We start from the raw sequence: 23,897 nt of genomic DNA, 5'->3' as shown, positions 1-23,897 counted from the left end.
AAATGAAAAGCAACTGGAGTATCAGATTCAATGTCTCCAATTGAACGCAAGTGTTCCAAAAACCTCATCTTTAGGGGTCGAGTCGTTTGACCCACATACTTCATATTACAAAGTTTACATGTTAGCAAATATATTACAAATCGTGTATTGTTGATCTTATACGTTTCCTTTCGTCAAAGGAGGAAAAAACATCACCAAAAATAGCATGGGTGCACGATTTGCACCTTCTACTCCCAAACCTAAAGAAACCTTTTTTAGGTGTCAACCAATTATCAACTTTATTACTTGGTAGCATAGAAGGAGAAAGTATGTTTGATAGTGTCTTAGACCTCCTAGTGACAAATTGACACCCATTCTCTATGATTTTACACAATGTATCATCAACCTTCAAAATAGGAAGTGCTTTCTTAACTATCTCACAATTTAGACTCTGTTCTTTACTATACGTGGTAATGAAGAATTTTTTTTTCTGAAAATCATTACCCCTGCTAGTCTTGTTACTATCAGATTTAAAAAGGTTTCTTCTATCCATTGAGTCAATCTCATTTTTTGCTATCTGATGAGCGGAGTATCCTCTTTTTAGAAATCTTTCTGTTTCTCTACAGTGTGATTCATAAGATTTCTCTGTGGTGCAATTTCTTTTAGTGCACATATACTGCACCTTGGTATGGCACGAATAACACGTCTAGGGTGACAAGAGTTAGCTTTTAACAACGTATTGCCTGCTATTTTCTTCCTGTATAGTTCTACTTCTATCATATTATTTGCTAAATTGGACTTTAATATCACGTCCAAAAAGGGCATACTCTCTTAAATGTGAAGTTCATTATGGAACACAAAGTCATTAGTAGAGAGATAGGAGTAAAAGTTGTTAATCATTGTATTATCTCCCTCAAAAATGAACACCAAATAGTCGCTATAGCGACCATAATATTTAATGCAATCTCTGAAGGGATTAATGTCGCCAAAGACACGGGACAGCTCCCACTAGCCAAGATATAAATTGGCGTAGGTAGAGGCAAACTTTGCCCCCATAGCTGTCCCCTGTCTTTGGCGAAACTTAAAAGTGAAACCTGTTTGCTCCAGCCAAAAACACACAGTCTATCAGCCCAGGAAAAAAAATCACACAAAGCAGCATGTAAATAATTAATACACTGATTAATTAACCCCAACTGTTCAATAAACCCCCTTCAGAGGATATTAACCCTGGATCCTATTAAGGTATAAAGGAGCCACACTGTGACCCTGTTGTAGCGTTTTGTGTGTAAAAATTGAAACAATCTTACCTCCAGGATCCATGCTGTGGAACAGAACACAGCCTCTCAAGTGTGACAGTCTTATAGCAGCGCTCCTGACATGGACTTGAGTGAGAGAAAGCAGGCAGTGAAACTCGTCAACACTGATTGCTTAGGAGCTGTTAGCCGTAGTCTGGATGGTATCACAGAAAAACTTTCCCTGCATTTCCAGACTCTAACTTTCATGAATACTCTCACTGAGTTGACATGACTACTTACAACTCCAGTCCTAACTTGAAGGGCAGATACCCTTTTTTCAGGACTCTCTGAATCTTCTGACACTTTTATGCCACCTCCTTATGTGACGAAAGGCAAATAATGACTGGGGTAATGAGGAAGTGGAAGGGATATTTAAGCCTTTGGCTGGGGTGTCTTTGCCTCCTTCTGGTGGCCAGGTGATGTATTTCCCAACAGTAAGGAATGAAGACGTGGACTCTCCCTATCTTAGGAAGCAAATCTACTGGGGAGACTACTGCTTATTTGAAATTCAGAGTAGGTGCTAAATCATTGTCTTAATTATGCACTTGTTAATTATGCAATTCTACTGCCTTGAGTGGTCCTTTAAACATTACATATTATTACTAAAAAATAATAATGTAGTAAAAACATTCCTAGTGCTCCCCACTCCATAATCACAGAGAAAGTACAAATTCTAATTTAAATATGCTCATGGGGACTTAAACCCATGTGGTTTAGGATAGTTCAGCATGACCTCTTACACATTACTATTAGAATGGCCACACAAAAAAACTAAAAAAAAAGTCTTCAAAAGTATTGAAACGATTACTTGACAAAACTAGCTACATACTCATTTCAAAATGGGTCAAGAAAGATGATTACCATTTTTGGTCCATTTTATGCCCATTTGTAGGGTTTTATTTTAAATGAAGTTCTAATTGTTTAGTACAAGAAATGCTTAGGGCTTTACTTTGGGCCCGATAATCTAAGGTTCTCCTCTCAGGCTATATGATCTCGTCATTACGGAAAGGCCCCTCAAATCATTTTACAAGCTCACATTTCACCTTGAGAGATGTTTATCTCACTATGCACAGTTCTGTATTTGAAGGAGAGACTTTTTAATTACAATATAAGGTCTAAAAAGTCCCAAAGATGTTGTGTGACTTCTCCCCATTCTCCAGTTTTTGATCGGGCCCTATGTCACATATGACCAAAACAATATTGACCGGATTATTTTTCACCTACACATGTGAAGAAAACAAACCTATTTTGTGATGACTGAGCTCTTGGAAAACGAACGGTATCATCATCACTGTCTATTTCTTGACCAGCAGAGCTCATAGAAGATGGCTGAACTGGAGTAGGATTTTCAGATGTTTCTGCATGTTCCTCTCTTTTGGTTTCAACATTCTGAGCATCAGACTCTTTCTGTGGATTATTTTGTTCCATTTCCAAATCACTGCTCACAGCTTTTTCCCTTTCCTGGCTTGGTGTTTGTTCAGATGTGCCTGTATGATTAAAAAAAAGAAGTCATAAATGATTAGATCAGCGACTAGTAACCGAGTCATTTAAAGGGACACTGAACCCAAACATTTTCTTTTGTGATTCAGATAGAGCATGCAATTTTAAGCAACTTTCTAATTTACTCCTATTATCAATTTTTCTTCATACTCTTGGACGTGCAGGGTACGTCCTCAAAAAAAAGGCAGTTAACGCCTGAGGACATACCCTGCACGTCCTCGGTGTGGAAAGCAGTTGGAAGCGATCCTGAGCCGGTGTAAGGTGGCAGGATCGGGGGCGGAGCCAACGGGGGCGGCGGGTGGGCGCATGCAGGGGCGGGAGCGGGTGGGAACAGTTATACTACAGAAAAGTTCATATGTGGGGGAAAAGGGCATACTTAAAAAATAAAACAATAATCAAAGGGATCTTGGAGGGGTGGGGGGTTGGTCTTGGGTGTGGGGGGGGGGAGCTACACTACAAAAAAAAGGGATTTTTGGCGGGGACAATTGTGGGGTGGGGGAGGGAAGAGAGCTGTTTGGGAGGGATCAGGAGGTCCGATGTTTCAGGTGGGAGGCTGAGCTCTACACTAAATCTAAAATTAACCCTGCAAGCTCCATACAAGCTACCTAATTAACCCCTTCACTGCTGGGCATAATTCACATGTTGTGCGCAGTGGCATTTAGCGGCCTTCTAATTACCAAAAAACAACACCAAAGCCATATATGTCTGCTATTTCTGAACAAAGGGGATCACAGAGAAGCATTTACAACCATTTGTGCCATAATTGCACAAGCTGTTTGTAAATAATTTCAGTGAGAAACCTAAAGTTTGTGAAAAAGGGAACTTTTTTTTTTATTTGATCGCATTTGGCGGTGAAATGGTGGCATGAAATATACCAAAATGGGCGTAGATCAATACTTTGGGTTGTCTACTACACTACACTAAAGCTAAAATTAACCCTACAAGCTCCCTAATTAACCCCTGCACTGCTGGGCATAATACACGTGTGGTGCGCAGCGGCATTTAGCGGCCTTCTAATTACCAAAAAGCAATGCCAAAGACATATATGTCTGCTATTGCTGAATCCCAGTGAAGCATTTACAACCATTTGTGCCATAATTGCAAAAGCGGTTTGTAAATGATTTCAGTGAGAAACCTAAAATTGTGAAAAATTTAACGTTTTTTTTTAATTTGATCGCATTTGGCGGTGAAATGGTGGCATGAAATATACCAAAATGGGCCTAGATCAATAGTTGGGGTTGTCTACTACACTAAAGCTAAAATTACCCCAAAAAGCTCCCTACATGCTCCCTAATTAACCCTTTCACTGCTGGGCATAATACACGTGTGGTGCGCAGTGGCATTTAGCGGCCTTCTAATTACCAAAAAGCAACACCAAAGCCATATATGTCTGCTATTTCTGAACAAAGGGGATCCCAGAGAAGAATTTACAACCATTTATGCCATAATTGCACAAGCTGTTTGTAAATAATTTCAGTGAGAAACCAAAACTTTGTGAAAAAATTTGTGAAAAAGTGAACGATTTTTTGTATTTGATCGCATTTGGCGGTAAAATGGTGGCATGAAATATACCAAAATGAGCCTAGATCAATACTTTGGGTTGTCTAATAAAAAAAAATATATATGTCAACGGATATTCAGAGATTCCTGAAAGATATTAGTGTTCTAATGTAACTAGCGCTAATTTTGAAAAAAAAAAAATGGTTTGGAAATAGCAATGTGCTACTTGTATTTATGGCCCTATAACTTACAAAAAAAGCAAAGAACATGTAAACATTTGGTAATTCTAAACTCAGGACAAAATTTAGAAACTATTTAGCATGGATGTTTTTTGGTGGTTGTAGATATGTAACAGATTTTGGGGGTCAAAGTTAGAAAAAGTGTGTTTTTTTCAATTTTTTCCTCATATTTTTTTTTATAGTAAATGATAAGATATGATGAAAATAATGGTATCTTTAGAATGTCCATTTAATGGCGAGAAGAACGGTATATAATATGTGTGGGTACAGTAAATGAGTAAGAGGAAAATTACAGCTAAACACAAACACCGCAAAAATGTAAAAATAGCCTTGGTCCCAAACGGACAGAAAATGGAAAAGTGCTGTGGTCATTAAGGGGTTAAACAAGTATCCAAGCACTCCTGAGGTGAAAGGCTAAAAACTGTTTTTATTAGTGCATATTAAAAAACATAATTTATGCTTACCTGATAAATTTATTTATTTCCGGATATGGTGAGCCCACGGAATCATCAATTACTAGTGGGAATATCACTCCTGGCCAGCAGGAGGAGGCAAAGAGCACCACAGCAAAGCTGCCATATAAGTCACTTCCCTTACCCATTACCTCCAGTAATTCAGCCAAAGGGAAAATGGAAAAAGATGATAACACAAAGGTGTAGAGGTGCCTGAGAGGTTTTAGTTAAAAATAACTGTCTTAAAATAAAGAGTGGGCCATGGACTCACCATATCCGGAAATAAATAAATTTATCAGGTAAGCATAAATTATGTTTTCTTTCCTAAAATATGGTGAGTCCACGGAATCATCAATTACTAGTGGGAACCAATACCCAAGCTAGAGGACACAAATGATTAGGGAGGGACAAGACAGGTAACCTAAACAGAAACAGAAGGCACCACTGTATGAAGAACCTTTCTCCCAAAAGAAGTCTCAGCTGAGGACCAAGTTGCAACCTTGCAAATCTGTTCTACAGAAACTTCCTTCTTGAAAGCCCAAGAAGAAGGGACAGCCCTAGTGAAATGAGCTGAAATTCTCTCAGGAGGCTGCTGTCCAGCAGTCTCATAAACCAAACGCATTATACTACTCAACCAAAGAGAAAGAGAAGTAGTTGAAGCTCTCTGACCTATATGTTTCCCAGAAAAACAAACAGCAAACTGGCGACAATTCTTAGTCGCCTGTAGATAGAAAATAAAAGCACGCACAACATCAAAGTTGTGCGACAAATGTTACTTATGAGAAGAAAGATAAGAACACAAAGAAGGAACAACAATTTTCTGATTTATATATCTATCCAAAACCACTTAGGAAGAAAACCTAACTAGTACGACTAACTGCCTTAACTGCATTTACTAGATAAGATAAGGTGAATCACACTGCAAAACTGAGAGCTCAGAGACTCTCCAAGCAGAAAAGATAGCAATGAGAAACAAAACCTTCCAAAATAACAAGTTAATATCTTTGGAAAGTAAAAGCTCAAACAGAGCCTACTGCAAAACTTTAAGAACAAGGGCAAAACCCTAAGGGGGAGCAACCGACTTAAACACAGGCCTGATGTAGACCAGTGCCTGACAAAAAGATTGCACATCTTGTACGTCCACCAGATGCTTATGTAGCAAACATAAAACAATGCAGAAAACTGACAAATCCTTCTCCAGACTACCCTGGAGAAAGGATAAAAAAATTCAGAAAAACCCATGCTTAGACAAAACTAAGCGTCCAATCTTCAGGCAGTCAGCTTCAGAAATTTAGATGAAGGAAAAGACAAAGAATCAGAAGTCCTTCCTCAGAGGTAGTCTCGAAGGTGGAGAGACAACATTTCCACTAGGTCTACATACCAGATCTTGCAAGGCCACGCAGGGGCTAATAAAATCACTGCCGCTCTCATCTGAAAATATGAGTAATGACTCGTGGAAAGAGAACAAACAGAAGAAAAAGGTATGCAAGACTAAAATCCAAGAAAAACGTCCGAACATCTATCAGGACAGTCTGCGGATCACATGACCATAAACCGAACCTTCAAAACTTGGTGTTCTGTCGAAATGCCCACAGAAGCCAACTCCTGAAACCCCCCATGTGAGGGTCTACCTAGAGAACACTTCTGGGTGGAAATGCTCACTCCCCAGTATGAATTATCAGTCTGTTTAGAAGTCCGACTCCCAATTGTCCACCCCTGAAAAGTGGATGACCGACAGCAAATGTGAGCTTCCTCCCACTGGACAATCCAAGTCACCTCCTACATGGCTAAGGAACACCTAGTTCCTCCCTAATGGTTGATATAAACCCTAGAGGTGATATTGTCTGACTGGAACCAAGCTAGGGACAACTGAGGTCAAATCCTCAGAGCAATGCAAAACAGAATTTATGCTTACCTGATAAATTACTTTCTCCAACTGTGTGTCCGGTCCACGGCGTCATCCTTACTTGTGGGAATATCTCTTCCCCAACAGGAAATGGCAAAGAGTCCCAGCAAAGCTGGCCATATAGTCCCTCCTAGGCTCCGCCCACCCCAGTCATTCGACCGACGGACAGGAGGAAATATATATAGGAGAAACCATATGGTACCGTGGTGACTGTAGTTAGAGAAAATAATTCATCAGACCTGATTAAAAAACCAGGGCGGGCCGTGGACCGGACACACCGTTGGAAAAAGTAATTTATCAGGTAAGCATAAATTCTGTTTTCTCCAACATTGGTGTGTCCGGTCCACGGCGTCATCCTTACTTGTGGGAACCAATACCAAAGCTTTAGGACACGGATAAAGGGAGGGAGCAAATCAGGTTACCTAAACGGAAGGCACCACAGCTTGCAAAACCTTTCTCCCAAAAATAGCCCCCGAAGAAGCAAAAGTATCAAATTTGTAAAATTTGGCAAAAGTGTGCAGTGAAGACCAAGTCGCTGCCTTACATATCTGGTCAACAGAAGCCTCGTTCTTGAAGGCCCATGTGGAAGCCACAGCCCTAGTGGAGTGAGCTGTGATTCTTTCAGGAGGCTGCCGTCCGGCAGTCTCATAAGCCAATCGGATGATGCTTTTAAGCCAAAAGGAAAGAGAGGTAGAAGTCGCTTTTTGACCTCTCCTTTTACCAGGATAAACAACAAACAAGGAAGATGTTTGTCTGAAATCCTTTGTAGCCTCTAAATAGAATTTTAGAGCACGGACTACGTCCAAATTGTGTAACAAACGTTCCTTCTTTGAAACTGGACATAAAGAAGGTACAACTATCTCCTGGTTAATATTTTTATTAGAAACAACCTTAGGAAGAAAACCAGGCTTAGTACGCAAAACCACCTTATTTGCATGGAACACCAGATAGGGCGGAGAACACTGCAGAGCAGATAACTCTGAAACTCTTCTAGCAGAAGAGATTGCAACCAAAAACAAAACTTTCCAAGATAGTAACTTAATATCTATGGAATGTAAAGGTTCAAACGGAACCCCTTTAAGAACTGAAAGAACTAGATTTAGACTCCAGGGAGGAGTCAAAGGTCTGTAAACAGGCTTGATCCTAACCAGAGCCTGAACAAATGCTTGAACATCTGGCACAGCTGCCAGTCTTTTGTGTAGTAAGACAGATAAAGCAGAGATCTGTCCCTTTAGAGAACTTGCAGATAATCCTTTCTCCAAACCTTCTTGTAGAAAGGAGAGAATCTTAGGAATTTTTAACTTATTCCATGGGAATCCTTTGGATTCACACCAACAGATATATCTTTTCCATATTTTATGGTAAATCTTTCTAGTTACCGGTTTTCTGGCCTGAACCAGAGTATCTATAACAGAATCTGAAAACCCACGCTTCGATAGAATCAAGCGTTCAATCTCCAAGCCGTCAGCTGGAGGGAGACCAGATTTGGATGTTCGAATGGACCCTGAACAAGAAGGTCCTGTCTCAAAGGTAGCTTCCATGGTGGAACCGATGACATATTCACCAGGTCTGCATACCAAGTCCTGCGTGGCCACGCAGGAGCTATCAAGATCCCCGAGGCCCTCTCCTGATTGATCCTGGCTACCAGCCTGGGAATGAGAGGAAACGGTGGAAATACATAAGCTAGGTTGAAGGTCCAAGGTGCTACTAGTGCATCTACTAGAGTCGCCTTGGGATCCATGGATCTGGACCCGTAGCAAGGAACCTTGAAGTTCTGACGAGACGCCATCAGATCCATGTCTGGAATGCCCCATAATTGAGTTATTTGGGCAAAGATCTCCGGATGGAGTTCCCACTCCCCCGGATGGAATGTCTGACGACTCAGAAAATCCGCCTCCCAGTTTTCCACACCTGGGATGTGGATCGCAGACAGGTGGCAGGAGTGATCCTCCGCCCATTGAATTATTTTGGTCACTTCTTTCATCGCCAGGGAACTCCTTGTTCCCCCCTGATGATTGATATACGCAACGGTCGTCATGTTGTCTGATTGGAACCTTATGAATCTGGCCTTTGCTAGTTGAGGCCAAGCCCTGAGAGCATTGAATATCGCTCTCAGTTCCAGAATGTTTATCGGGACCATAGACCCTGAGCTTTCAGGGATTCCCAGACCGCGCCCCAGCCCACTAGACTGGCGTCGGTCGTGACAATGACCCACTCTGGTCTGCGGAAGCTCATTCCCTGGGACAGATGGCCCAGGGTCAGCCACCAACGGAGTGAATCTCTGGTCTTCTGATCTACTTGAATCATTGGAGACAAGTCTGTATAGTCCCCATTCCACTGTTTGAGCATGCACAGTTGTAATGGTCTTAGATGAATTCGTGCAAAAGGAACTATGTCCATTGCTGCAACCATCAACCCTACTACTTCCATGCACTGCGCTATGGAAGGACGAGGAACAGAATGAAGAACTTGACAAGAACTTAGAAGTTTTGATTTTCTGACCTCTGTCAGAAAAATCCTCATTTCTAAGGAATCTATTATTGTTCCCAAGAAGGGAACTCTTGTCGACGGAGACAGAGAACTTTTTTCTATGTTCACCTTCCATCCGTGTGATCTGAGAAAGGCCAGAACGATGTCTGTATGAGCCTTTGCTTTTGACAGGGACGACGCTTGTATTAGAATGTCGTCCAAGTAAGGTACTACTGCAATGCCCCTTAGAACCGCTAGAAGGGACCCTAGTACCTTTGTGAAAATCCTTGGAGCAGTGGCTAACCCGAATGGGAGGGCCACAAACTGGTAATGCTTGTCCAGAAAAGCGAACCTTAGGAACTGATGATGTTCTTTGTGGATAGGAATATGTAGGTACGCATCCTTTAGATCCACGGTAGTCATAAATTGACTTTCCTGGATAGTGGGTAGAATCGTTCGAATGGTTTCCATCTTGAACGATGGTACCCTGAGAAATTTGTTTAGGATCTTCAAATCCAAAATTGGTCTGAAAGTTCCCTTTTTTTTGTGGGAACTACGAACAGATTGGAATAAAAGTGAGACATGTGGAACCTTCCCCTTGGGGGTAGTTCCCTGAATTCCAGGAGATAACCTTGAGAAACTATTTCTAGCGCCCAGGGATCCTGAACATCTCTTGCCCAAGCCTGAGCAAAGAGAGAGAGTCTGCCCCCCACTAGATCCGGTCCCGGATCGGGGGCTACTCCTTCATGCTGTTTTGTTAGCAGCGGCAGGCTTCTTGGCCTGCTTACCCTTGTTCCAGCCTTGCATCGGTTTCCAGGCTGGTTTGGGTTGTGAGGCATTACCCTCTTGCTTAGAGGATGCAGAATTAGAGGCCGGTCCGTTCCTGAAATTGCGAAAGGAACGAAAATTAGACTTATTTTTGGCCCTGAAAGGCCTATCTTGTGGAAGGGCGTGGCCCTTTCCCCCAGTGATGTCTGAAATAATCTCTTTCAATTCTGGTCCAAATAGAGTTTTACCTTTGAAAGGGATGTTAAGCAATTTTGTCTTGGATGACACATCCGCTGACCAAGACTTTAGCCAAAGCGCTCTGCGCGCCACGATAGCAAACCCTGAATTTTTCGCCGCTAATCTAGCTAATTGCAAAGCGGCATCTAAAATAAAAGAGTTAGCCAATTTAAGTGCGTGAACTCTGTCCATAACCTCCTCATATGGAGTCTCTCTACTGAGCGACTTTTCTAGTTCCTCGAACCAGAACCACGCTGCTGTAGTGACAGGAACAATGCACGAAATGGGTTGTAGAAGGTAACCTTGCTGTACAAAAATCTTTTTAAGCAAACCTTCCAATTTTTTATCCATAGGATCTTTGAAAGCACAACTATCTTCGATAGGAATAGTAGTGCGTTTGTTTAGAGTAGAAACTGCCCCCTCGACCTTAGGGACTGTCTGCCATAAGTCCTTTCTGGGGTCGACCATAGGAAATAATTTCTTAAATATAGGGGGGGGGGGGGGGAAACAAAAGGTATGCCGGGCTTTTCCCACTCCTTATTTACTATGTCCGTCACCCGCTTGGGCATAGGAAAAGCGTCGGGGTGCACCGGAACCTCTAGGAACTTGTCCATCTTGCATAATTTCTCTGGAATGACCAAGTTGTCACAATCATCCAGAGTAGATAACACCTCCTTAAGCAGTGCGCGGAGATGTTCTAATTTAAATTTAAATGTCACAACATCAGGTTCAGCTTGTTGAGAAATTTTTCCTGAATCTGAAATTTCTCCATCTGACAAAACCTCCCTCATGGCCCCTTCAGATTGGCGTGAGGGTATGACAGAACAATTATCATCAGCGCCCTCCTGCTCTTCAGTGTTTAAAACAGAGCAATCGCGCTTTCTCTGATAAGTAGGCATTTTGGATAAAATATTTGCTATGGAGTTATCCATTACAGCCGTTAATTGTTGCATGGTAATAAGCATTGGCGCACTAGATGTACTAGGGGCCTCCTGTGTGGGCAAAACTGGTGTAGACACAGTAGGAGATGATGTAGTATCATGTTTACTCCCCTCATCTGAGGAATCATCTTGGGCAATTTCATTATCTGTGGCAGTACTGTCCTTACTTTGTTTGGACGCTATGGCACAATTATCACATAAATTTAAATGGGGAGACACATTGGCTTTCATACATATAGAACATAGCTTATCTGAAGGCACAGACATGTTAAACAGGCTTAAACTTGTCAACAAAGCACAAAAAACGTTTTAAAACAAAACCGTTACTGTCTCTTTAAATTTTAAACAGAAAACACTTTATTACTGAATATGTGAAAAAGTATGAAGGAATTGTTCAAAAATCACCACAGTGTCTTAAAGCATTAAGAGTATTGCACACCAAATTTCAGAGCTTTAACCCTTAAAATAACGGAACTGGAGCCGTTTACAAATTTAACCCCTATACAGTCCCAGCTATAGCTTTTGCTGAGACCCAACCAAGCCCAGAGGGGAATACGATACCAATTGACGCCTTCTAGAAGCTTTTCCAGCAAATTTCAGATCCTCACACATGCATCTGCATGCCCTGCTCTCAAAAAACAACTGCGCAGTAATGGCGCGAAAATGAGGCTCAGTCTACAACTAGGAAGGCCCCCTGACTGGAAAAGGTGTCTAACATAGTGCCTGCCGTTTAATAAACGTTCCCCAAGTTTATAAATGCAAATTGTCAGCATAAATATGAATAAAATGCCCAAATAAAGCAATCGATTTAGCCCATAAAAATGTCTACCAGTTTTTTAGCCCATATTAAGCCCTTTATTCTGTTTGTTTGACTAAGAAAATGGCTTACCGGTCCCCATGAGGGGAAATGACAGCCTTCCAGCATTACATGGTCTTGTTAGAAATATGGCTAGTCATACCTTAAGCAGAAAAGTCTGCTAACTGTTTCCCCCAACTGAAGTTACTTCATCTCAACAGTCCTATGTGGAAACAGCAATCGATTTTAGTTACTGTCTGCTAAAATCATCTTCCTCTCACAAACAGAAATCTTCATCCTTTTCTGTTTCAGAGTAAATAGTACATACCAGCACTATTTTAAAATAACAAACACTTGATAGAAGAATAAAAACTACATTTAAACACCAAAAAACTCTTAACCATCTCCGTGGAGATGTTGCCTGTGCAACGGCAAAGAGAATGACTGGGGTGGGCGGAGCCTAGGAGGGACTATATGGCCAGCATTGCTGGGACTCTTTGCCATTTCCTGTTGGGGAAGAGATATTCCCACAAGTAAGGATGACGCCGTGAACCGGACACACCAATGTTGGAGAAATTGCTCTTAACTCCAAGATGTTTAAAGAGGAGAGCAGACACTTCCGAGTCCATAATCCTTAAAGACCCAGACAGTTTACCAGCCCAGCAGGTTGGCATCCGTGTTCACATCACCCAGGAATAGCTCCAGAAACACACGCCCGGAGATAGATACTCCTGAAAAAATACTACGAAGAAAGTCTCTTGTCATCTGATCTAAATCTATCCTTTAAGACAGATCTGAAAGTTCTCCATGTCATGGAAAATAGCAAAAGGAATGATGTCCATGGAATACCATCAAACCAATTCCCTCCATACACAGGGTCACAGAAAAGTGAAGAAAAATCAACTGCAGCTAAATCCAAACTCCCAACTTTCTGGTTGCAAGATGGCTAAGCTATCCACCGGCCACTAAAACTTACTGTTGGCCGGACAGAAGAATGCAGAGTGGGGAAAAGGAATAAATCCTTGATTTTCTGACCTCTGAAAGACATCTCCTAGAAAAAGCATTAAATAAAGGTTCAAGCATACCGCACCTGGTGTTCCCAGGTGGTCTCCCATCCAGGTACTGACCAGACCTGACCCTGCATAACTTCCGAGATCAAACGAAATCAGGTGCATTCAGGGTATTGTGGCGGTAGTCCCAAATAAATTACCCTTGTGGATAGAACAAGGGAACTATTCTCCGGATTAATTTCCCATCCCTGGAAAAGAAGATTGGACAAGATCTCTTAAAAGAGTTAGCTCGAAGTCAGGATGATACCTGAACTATATATTGTCCAGAAAAACACATTTGCAATATCCCAAGACCTAAAGGTCTGACTGGGGTGGTGCAAACTAGCGCCTAGATTTAGAGTTCTACGGCCAAAGTGGTGCGTTAGCTACGCGTGCTTTTTCCCCCCCGTACCTTTTAAATACCGCTGGTATTTAGAATTCACAGAATGGCTGGGTTTTCAGTGCGTTAGGCTCCAAAAAAGGAGCATAGAGCATAATTTAACGCCACTGCAACTCTCGATACCAGCGGTGCTTACGGACGCGGCCAGCTTCAAAAACCTGCTCGTGCACGATTCCCCCATAGAAAACAATGGGGCTGTTTGAGCTGAAAAAAAAACCTAACACCTGCAAAAAAGTCGCGTTCAGCTCCTAACGCAGCCCCATTGTTTCCTATGGGGAAACACTTCCTACGTCTGCACCTAACACTCTAACATGTACCCAGAGTCTAAACACCCCTAACCTTACACTTATTAAGCCCCAATCTGCCGCTCCCGCTATCGCTGACACCTGCATATTTTTTTTAACCCCTAATCTGCCGCTCCGTAAACCGCCGCTACTTACATTATCCCTATGTACCCCTAATCTGCTGCCCCTAACACCGCCGACCCCTATATTATATTTATTAACCCCTAATCTGCCCCTCTCAACGTCGCCTCCACCTGCCTACACTTATTAACCCCTAATCTGCCGAGCGGACCGCACCGCTACTATAATAAAGTTATTAACCCCTAATCCGCCTCACTCCCGCCTCAATAACCCTATAATAAATAGTATTAACCCCTAATCTGCCCTCCCTAACATCGCCGACACCTAACTTCAATTATTAACCCCTAATCTGCCGACCGAATCTTGCCGCTACTGTAATAAATGGATTAACCCCTAAAGCTAAGTCTAACCCTAACACTAACACCCCCCTAAGTTAAATATAATTTAAATCTAACAAAATAAATTAACTCTTATTAAATAAATTATTCCTATTTAAAGCTAAATACTTACCTGTAAAATAAACCCTAATATAGCTACAATATAAATAATAATTATATTATAGCTATTTTAGGATTTATATTTATTTTACAGGTAACTTTGTATTTATTTTAACCAGGTACAATAGCTATTAAATAGTTAAGCACTATTTAATAGCTAAAATAGTTAAAATAATTACAAAATTACCTGTAAAATAAATCCTAACCTAAGTTACAATTAAACCTAACACTACACGATCAATAAAATAATTAAATAAAATACCTACAATTATCTACAATTTACCTAACACTACACTATCAATAAATTAATTAAATACAATATCTACAAATAAATACAATTAAATAAACTAACTAAAGTACAAAAAATAAAAAAGAACTAAGTTACAAAAAATAAAAAAACATTAGAAAAATATTACAACAATTTTAAACTAATTACACCTACTCTAAGCCCCCTAATAAAATAACAAAGACCCCCAAAATAAAAAAATGCCCTACCCTATTCTAAATTAAAAAAGTTCAAAGCTCTTTTACCTTACCAGCCCTGAACAGGGCCCTTTGCGGGGCATGCCCCAAAGAATTCAGCTCTTTTGCCTGTAAAAAAAACACATACAATACCCCCCCCCAACATTACAACCCACCACCCACATACCCCTAATCTAACCCAAACCCCCCTTAAATAAACCTAACACTAAGCCCCTGAAGATCTTCCTACCTTATCTTCACCTCGCCGGGTATCACACCGATCCGTCCTGGCTCCGATGTCTTGATCCAAGCCCAAGCGGGGGGCTGAAGATGTCCATGATCCGGCTGAAGTCTTCATCCAAGCGGGAGCTGAAGAGGTCCATGATCCGGCTGAAGTCTTCTATCAAGCGGCATCTTCAATCTTCTTTCTTCCGGATCCATGTTCATCCCGCCGACGCGGAACATCCATCTTCACCGACGACTTCCCGACGAATGACGGTTCCTTTAAGGGACGTCATCCAAGATGGCGTCCCTCTAATTCCGATTGGCTGATAGGATTCTATCAGCCAATCGGAATTAAGGTAGGAAAATTCTGATTGGCTGATGGAATCAGCCAATCAGAATCAAGTTCAATCCGATTGGCTGATCCGATCAGCCAATCAGATTGAGCTTGCATTCTATTGGCTGTTCCGATCAGCCAATAGAATGCGAGCTCAATCTGAATGGCTGATCGGATCAGCCAATCGGATTGAACTTGATTCTGATTGGCTGATTCCATCAGCCAATCAGAATTTTCCTACCTTAATTCCGATTGGCTGATAGAATCCTATCAGCCAATCGGAATTCGAGGGACGCCATCTTGGATGATGTCCCTTAAAGGAACCGTCATTCGTCGGTGAAGATGGATGTTCCGCGTTGGCGGGATGAACATGGATCCGGAAGAAAGAAGATTGAAGATGCCGTTGATAGAAGACTTCAGCCGGATCATGGACCTCTTCAGCTCCCGCTTGGATGAAGACTTCAGCCGGATCATGGACATCTTCAGCCCCCCGCTTGGGCTTGGATCAAGACATCAGAGCCAGGACGGATCGGTGTGATACCCGGCGAGGTGAAGATAAGGTAGGAAGATCTTCAGGGGCTTAGTGTTAGGTTTATTTAAGGGGGGTTTGGGTTAGATTAGGGGTATGTGGGTGGTGGGTTGTAATGTTGGGGGGGGTATTGTATGTGTTTTTTTTACAGGCAAAAGAGCTGAATTCTTTGGGGCATGCCCCGCAAAGGGCCCTGTTCAGGGCTGGTAAGGTAAAAGAGCTTTGAACTATTTTAGCTATTAAATAGTTCTTAACTATTTAATAGCTATTGTACCTGGTAGGCGATGTTAGGGAGGGCAGATTAGGGGTTAATACTATTTATTATAGGGTTATTGAGGCGGGAGTGAGGCGGATTAGGGGTTAATAACTTTATTATAGTAGTGGTGCGGTCCGCTCGGCAGATTAGGGGTTAATAAGTGTAGGCAGGTGGAGGCGACGTTGAGGGGGGCAGATTAGGGGTTAATAAATATAATATAGGGGTCGGCGGTGTTAGGGGCAGCAAATTAGGGGTACATAAGGATAACGTAGGTAGAGGCTCTTTGCGGTCGGCAGATTAGGGGTTAATTATTGTAGGTAGCTGGCGGCGACGTTGTGGGGGGCAGGTTAGGGGTTAATAAATATAATATAGGGGTCGGCGGTGTTAGGGGCAGCAGATTAGGGGTACATAAGTATAACGTAGGTGGCGGTCGGCAGATTAGGGGTTAAAAAATTTTTATCGAGTGGCGGCGATGTGTGGGGACCTCGGTTTAGGGGTACATAGGTAGTTTATGGGTGTTAGTGTACTTTAGAGCACAGTAGTTAAGAGCTTTATAAACCGGCGTTAGCCCAGAAAGCTCTTAACTACTGAATTTTTTCTGCGGCTGGAGTTTTGTCAGAATTCTAACGCTCACTTCAGACACGACTCTAAATACCGGCGTTAGAAAGATCCCATTGAAAAGATAGGATACGCAATTGACGTGAGTGGATCTGCGGTATGGAAAAGTTGCGGCTGGAAAGTGAGCGTTAGACCCTTTAATGACTGACTCTAAATACCGGCGGTAGCCCAAAACCAGCATTAGGAGCCTCTAACGCTGGTTTCGATTAAGGAAACAATAAATCTCTCAGGTCTAAGTTCGTTATGAACAGGACCACTAGAACCAAAGGAGAAAGGATACTACTTTGAAGGACAGAATCTGGAATATATGAGGTAAATACCTATATCCCGTTCCCAAACTGGGACTGGAACTGTCACTCCCAGAGATGAAGACCCTGAATCCACTCCCAGAGTTGAAGACCCTGAATCCAGGAATGCCTCTCATCCTACTTGGATTGCAGATACTCTAGAAAGAGAAATCTGCCCCTGGGAGGAAAACATAGATTGGACTTGAAAAGGCATGACCCAAACAAAGTCTAATCCTTAAAAGAAGACACTAGGAGGAAACAGAAATAATTGAATCTGCAACTGCAGAACTATAAAGCCTAGGCTGTACAACTAAACCACAGGTAGGCTTCTCAGCTGACCATAAATTTCAGCCCCAATGCCCGGCGGCTAGTACAGCAAGTCTTTTAAGACAAGACATTGCTCTAAATGAACAATTAAACCTCCAGCTTCATACCTATGTCAGAAAGAAAACTAGATAATCTCAGCAGAGATCTAAGTTCTCTGATTAAAAGTAGAAAGTTCCCTTCTACTAAAGACACTGTGCAATTCAAGAGAGATAGCGACAGGAAATCCTAAAAAGGACGTGAGACAGGGAGAAATATCCCCAGATTCTCTATAACAATCCTGTGAACATCTCACAGCACATCTAGAACCCTTCCAGAAGAGAAAGAAAACTCCAAAGGAAAGACAACGATAGGGATCGGTGTCATCCAGTCAGCCAAGACCTCCTGACAATATAAGAGGCTTTGAAGCAAACAACTGAAGGATACCACTTCAGTAACAGATGAAGGAATTATACTGTCCAGATCTGAGATTTCAGCCTCAGAAACTACAGACGAAACCTGCGTAGCAGCATGTGGAGCACAAACTCTCTTATCTGAGACTTAAAATGTCCTCTTGCCTTTTCCCTATAGTAAAGGAATACGGACCAAGCCACAGATACTGCAGAAGATACCTGAGCTTGCAACTTCTGTAAGCAAATACACTCCTCCAAGAGATTGAGAGGAACCACAGGGCACTGCATGTGACACCATATAGGTTTGGGACATAAAAGGAGAAAGCTGTGGCAGTGCCTTAAAGGGACAGTCTACACCAGAATTTTGATTGTTTTAAAAGATAGATAATCTCTTTATTACCCATTCCCCAGTTTTGCATAACCAACACAGTTATATTAATATACTTTTAACCTCTGTGATTATCTTGTATCTAAGCCTCTGCAAACTGCCCCTTTATTTCAGTTCTTTTGACAGACTTGCCGTTTAGCCAATTAGTGCCTGCTCCCAGATAACTTCACGTGCACGAGCACAGTGTTATCTATATGAAACACAAGAACTAACACCCTCTAGTGGTGAAAAACTGTTAAAATGCATTCTGAAAAGAGGTGGCCTTCAAGGTCTAAGAAATTTGCATATGAACCTCCTAGGTTAAGCTTTCAACTAAGAATACCAAGAAAACAAAGCAAAATTCGTGATAAAAGTAAATTGGGAAATTGTTTAAAATTACATGCCCTATCTGAATCATGAAAGTTTATTGTGGCCTAGACTGTCCCTTTAACAGCAACATCCTTGGAGACATGAAGTTCAAACCAATCTGTACATTTAATAGCATTTGCAAAATCATAGGTACAGAAAAACAGAATTTATGTTTACCTGATAAATTACTTTCTCCAACGGTGTGTCCGGTCCACGGCGTCATCCTTACTTGTGGGATATTCTCTTCCCCAACAGGAAATGGCAAAGAGCCCAGCAAAGCTGGTCACATGATCCCTCCTAGGCTCCGCCTACCCCAGTCATTCGACCGACGTTAAGGAGGAATATTTGCATAGGAGAAACCATATGTTACCGTGGTGACTGTAGTTAAAGAAAATAAATTATCAGACCTGATTAAAAAAAAAACCAGGGCGGGCCGTGGACCGGACACACCGTTGGAGAAAGTAATTTATCAGGTAAACATAAATTCTGTTTTCTCCAACATAGGTGTGTCCGGTCCACGGCGTCATCCTTACTTGTGGGAACCAATACCAAAGCTTTAGGACACGGATGAAGGGAGGGAGCAAATCAGGTCACCTAAATGGAAGGCACCACGGCTCGCAAAACCTTTCTCCCAAAAATAGCCTCAGAAGAAGCAAAAGTATCAAATTTGTAAAATTTAGAAAAAGTGTGCAGTGAAGACCAAGTCGCTGCCTTACATATCTGATCAACAGAAGCCTCGTTCTTGAAGGCCCATGTGGAAGCCACAGCCCTAGTGGAGTGAGCTGTGATTCTTTCAGGAGGCTGCCGTCCGGCAGTCTCATAAGCCAATCGGATAATGCTTTTAATCCAGAAGGAGAGAGAGGAAGAAGTTGCTTTTTGACCTCTCCGTTTACCAGAATAAACAACAAACAAAGACAAAGTTTGTCTGAAATCCTTAGTAGCTGCTAAGTAAAATTTGAGAGCACGAACTACATCCAAGTTGTGCAACAAACGTTCCTTCTTTGAAACTGGATTAGGACACAAAGAAGGCACAACTATCTCCTGGTTAATGTTTTTGTTAGAAACAACTTTTGGAAGAAAACCAGGTTTAGTACGCAAAACCACCTTATCTGCATGGAACACCAGATAAGGAGAAGAACACTGCAGAGCAGATAATTCTGAAACTCTTCTAGCAGAAGAAAATGCAACCAAAAACAAAACTTTCCAAGATAATAACTTAATATCAACGGAATGTAAGGGTTCAAACGGAACCCCCTGAAGAACTGAAAGAACTAGGTTGAGACTCCAAGGAGGAGTCAAAATTTTGTAAACAGGCTTGATTCTAACCAGAGCCTGAACAAAGGCTAGAACATCTGGCACAGCTGCCAGCTTTTTGTGAAGTAACACAGACAAGGCAGAAATCTGTCCCATCAAGGAACTTGCAGATAATCCTTTTTCCAATCCTTCTCGAAGGAAGGATAGACTCTTAGGAATCTTAACCTTGTCCCAAGGGAATCCTGCAGATTCACACCAACAGATATACCAAATTATGTGGTAATTTTTCTGGTTACAGGCTTTCAGGCCTGAACAAGAGTATTAATAACAGAATCTGAGAACCCTCGCTTTGATAAGATCAAGCGTTCAATCTCCAAGCAGTCAGCTGGAGTGGGTCGAACGGACCTAGAACAAGAAGGTCTCGTCTCAAAGGTAGCTTCCATGGTGGAGCCGATGACATATTCACCAGATCTGCATACCAAGTCCTGCGTGGCCACGCAGGAGCTATCAAAATCACCGACGCCCTCTCCTGATTGATCCTGGCTACCAGCCTGGGGATGAGAGGAAACGGCGGGAACACATAAGCTAGTTTGAAGGTCCAAGGTGCTACTAGTGCATCCACTAGAGCCGCCTTGGGATCCCTGGATCTGTACCCGTAGTAAGGAACTCTGAAGTTCTGACGAGAGGCCATCAGATCCATGTCTGGAATGCCCCACGGTTGAGTGACTTGGGCAAAGATTTCCGGATGGAGTTCCCACTCCCCCGGATGCAATGTCTGACGACTCAGAAAATCCGCTTCCCAATTTTCCACTCCTGGGATGTGGATAGCAGACAGGTGGCAGGAGTGAGACTCCGCCCATAGAATGATTTTGGTCACTTCTTCCATCGCTAGGGAACTCCTTGTTCCCCCCTGATGGTTGATGTATGAACTTGGCCCTCGCTAGCTGAGGCCAAGCTTTGAGAGCATTGAATATCGCTCTCAGCTCCAGAATATTTATCGGTAGAAGAGATTCTACCCGAGACCAAAGACCCTGAGCTTTCAGGGATCCCCAGACCGCGCCCCAGCCCATCAGACTGGCGTCGGTCGTGACAATGACCCACTCTGGTCTGCGGAAGGTCATCCCTTGTGACAGGTTGTCCAGGGACAGCCACCAACGGAATGAGTCTCTGGTCCCCTGATTTACTTGTATCTTCGGAGACAAGTCTGAATAGTCCCCATTCCACTGACTGAGCATGAACAGTTGTAATGGTCTTAGATGAATGCGCCCAAAAGGAACTATGTCCATTGCCGCTACCATCAAACCTATCACTTCCATGCACTGCGCTATGGAAGGAAGAGGAACGGAATGAAGTATCCGATAAGAGTCTAGAAGTTTTGTTTTTCTGGCTTCTGTCAGAAAAATCCTCATTTCTAAGGAGTCTATTATAGTTCCCAAGAAGGGAACCCTCGTTGACGGAGATAGAGAACTCTTTTCCACGTTCACTTTCCATCCGTGAGATCTGAGAAAGGCCAGGACAATGTCCGTGTGAGCCTTTACTTGAGGAAGGGACGACGCTCGAATCAGAATGTCGTCCAAGTAAGGTACTACAGCAATGCCCCTTGGTCTTAGCACCGCCAGAAGGGACCCTAGTACCTATGAGAAAATCCTAGGAGCAGTGGCTAATCCGAAAGAAAACGCCACGAACTGGAAATGCTTGTCCAGGAATTCAAACCTTAGGAACCGATGATGTTCCTTGTGGATAGGAATATGTAGATACGCATCCTTGAAATCCACCTTGGTCATGAATTGACCTTCCTGGATGGAAGGAAGAAGTGTTCGAATGGTTTCCATCTTGAACGATGGAACCTTGAGAAACTTGTTCAAGATCTTGAGATCTAAGATTGGTCTGAACGTTCCCTCTTTTTTGGGAACTATGAACAGATTGGAGTAGAACCCCATCCCTAGTTCTCCTAATGGAACAGGATGAATCACTCCCATTTTTAGCAGGTCTTCTACCCAATGTAAGAATGCCTGTCTTCTTATGTGGTCTGAAGACAACTGAGACCTGTGGAACCTCCCCCTTGGAGGAAGCCCCTTGAACTCCAGAGAATAACCTTGGGAGACTATTTCTAGCGCCCAAGGATCCAGAACATCTCTTGCCCCAGCCTGAGCGAAGAGAGAGAGTCTGCCCCCCACCAGATCCGGTCCCGGATCGGGGGCCCGCATTTCATGCTGTCTTGGTAGCAGTGGCAGGTTTCCTGGCCTGCTTTCCTTTGTTCCAGCCTTGCATAGGTCTCCAGGCTGGATTGGCTTGAGAAGTATTACCTTCCTGCTTAGAGGACGTAGCCCTTGGGGCTGATCCGTTTCTGCGAAAGGGACGAAACTTAGGTTTATTTTTGGTCTTGAAAAGACCTATCCTGAGGAAGGGCGTGGCCCTTGCCCCCAGTGATATCAGAGATAATCTCTTTCAAGTCAGGGCCAAAGAGTGTTTTCCCCTTGAAAGGAATGTCAAGCAATTTGTTCTTGGAAGACGCATCCGCTGCCCAAGATTTTAACCAAAGCGCTCTGCGCCACAATAGCAAACCCAGAATTTTTTCGCCGCTAACCTAGCCAATTGCAAGGTGGCGTCTAGGGTGAAAGAATTAGCCAATTTAAGAGCACGAATTCTGTCCATAATCTCCTCATAAGAAGAAGAATTACTAATAATCGCCTTTCCTAGCTCATCAAACTAGAAACACGCGGCTGCAGTGACAGGGACAATGCATGCAATTGGTTGTAGAAGGGAACCTTGCTGAACAAACATCTTTAGCAGACCTTCTAATTTTTTATCCATAGGATCTTGGAAAGCACAACTATCTTCTATGGGTATAGTGGCGCGCTTGTGTAGAGTAGAAACCGCCCCCTCGACCTTGGGGACTGTCTGCCATCAGTCCTTTCTGGGGTCGACTATAGGAAAACAATTTTATAAATATGGGGGGAGGTACTAAAGGTATACCGGGCCTGTCCCATTCTTTACTAACAATGTACGCCACCCGCTTGGATATAGGAAAAGCTTCGGGGGGCCCCGGGGCCTCTAAGAACTTTTCCATTTTACATAGTGGTTCTGGAATGACCAGATAATCACAATCATCCAAATTGGATAACACCTCCTTAAGCAGAGCGCGGAGATGTTCCAACTTAAATTTAAAAGTAATCACATCAGGTTCAGCTTGTTGAGAAATGTTTCCTGAATCTGAAATTTCTCCATCAGACAAAACCTCCCTGGCCCCCTCAGACTGGTGTAGGGGCCCTTCAGAAACCATATCATCAGCGTTCTCATGCTCTACAGAATTTTCTAAAACAGAGCAGTCGCGCTTTCACTGATAAGTGGGCATATTGGCTAAAATGTTTTTGATAGAATTATCCATTACAGCCGTTAAATGTTGCATAGTAAGGAGTATTGGCGCACTAGATGTACTAGGGGCCTCCTGTATGGGCAAGACTGGTGTAGACGAAGGAGGGGATGATGCAGTACCATGCTTACTCCCCTCACTTGAGGAATCATCTTGGGCATCATTTTTACTAAATTTTTTTATGACATAAAATACATATAGTTAAATGAGAAGGAACCTTGGTTTCCCCACAGTCAGAACACAATCTATCTGGTAGTTCAGACATGTTAAACAGGCATAAACTTGATAACAAAGCACAAAAAACGTTTTAAAATAAAACCGTTACTGTCACTTTAAATTTTAAGCTAAACACACTTTATTACTGCAATTGCGAAAAAGTATGAAGGAATTGTTCAAAATTCACCAAAATTTCACCACAGTGTCTTAAAGCCTTAAAAGTATTGCACACCAAATTTGGAAGCTTTAACCCTTAAAATAACGGAACCGGAGCCGTTTTTATATTTAACCCCTTTACAGTCCCTGGAATCTGCTTTGCTGAGACCCAACCAAGCCCAAAGGGGAATACGATACCAAATGATGCCTTCAGAAAGACTTTTCTATGTATCAGAGCTCCACACACATGCAGCTGCATGCCATGCTGTCCTCAAAAACAAGTGCGCCATACCGGCGCGAAAATGAGGCTCTGACTATGATTAGGGAAAGCCCCTAAAGAAT

The 23,897-nt window shown here is 42.6% G+C and overlaps 1 protein-coding gene and 1 pseudogene across 5 annotated transcripts in view; both read right to left on the bottom strand.

Annotated features, from left to right (window-relative positions):
• Positions 1 to 23,897, bottom strand: part of DCAF6 (DDB1 and CUL4 associated factor 6) — an 863,174-nt gene that overhangs the window by 314,489 nt on the left and 524,788 nt on the right. For all 5 annotated transcript variants that reach the window (XM_053706826.1, XM_053706828.1, XM_053706829.1 and 2 more), the window contains one exon: positions 2,518 to 2,761. In XM_053706826.1, coding sequence (XP_053562801.1) covers positions 2,518 to 2,761 — 244 coding nt within the window. The remainder of the gene's footprint in view (positions 1 to 2,517; positions 2,762 to 23,897) is intronic.
• LOC128654824 (uncharacterized) lies at positions 13,161 to 13,279 on the bottom strand (annotated as a pseudogene).

This window comes from Bombina bombina, chromosome 3, assembly GCF_027579735.1.
Source record: "Bombina bombina isolate aBomBom1 chromosome 3, aBomBom1.pri, whole genome shotgun sequence".
NCBI lineage: Eukaryota > Metazoa > Chordata > Amphibia > Anura > Bombinatoridae > Bombina > Bombina bombina.
This window is presented reverse-complemented; position numbering and strand designations above follow the sequence as displayed.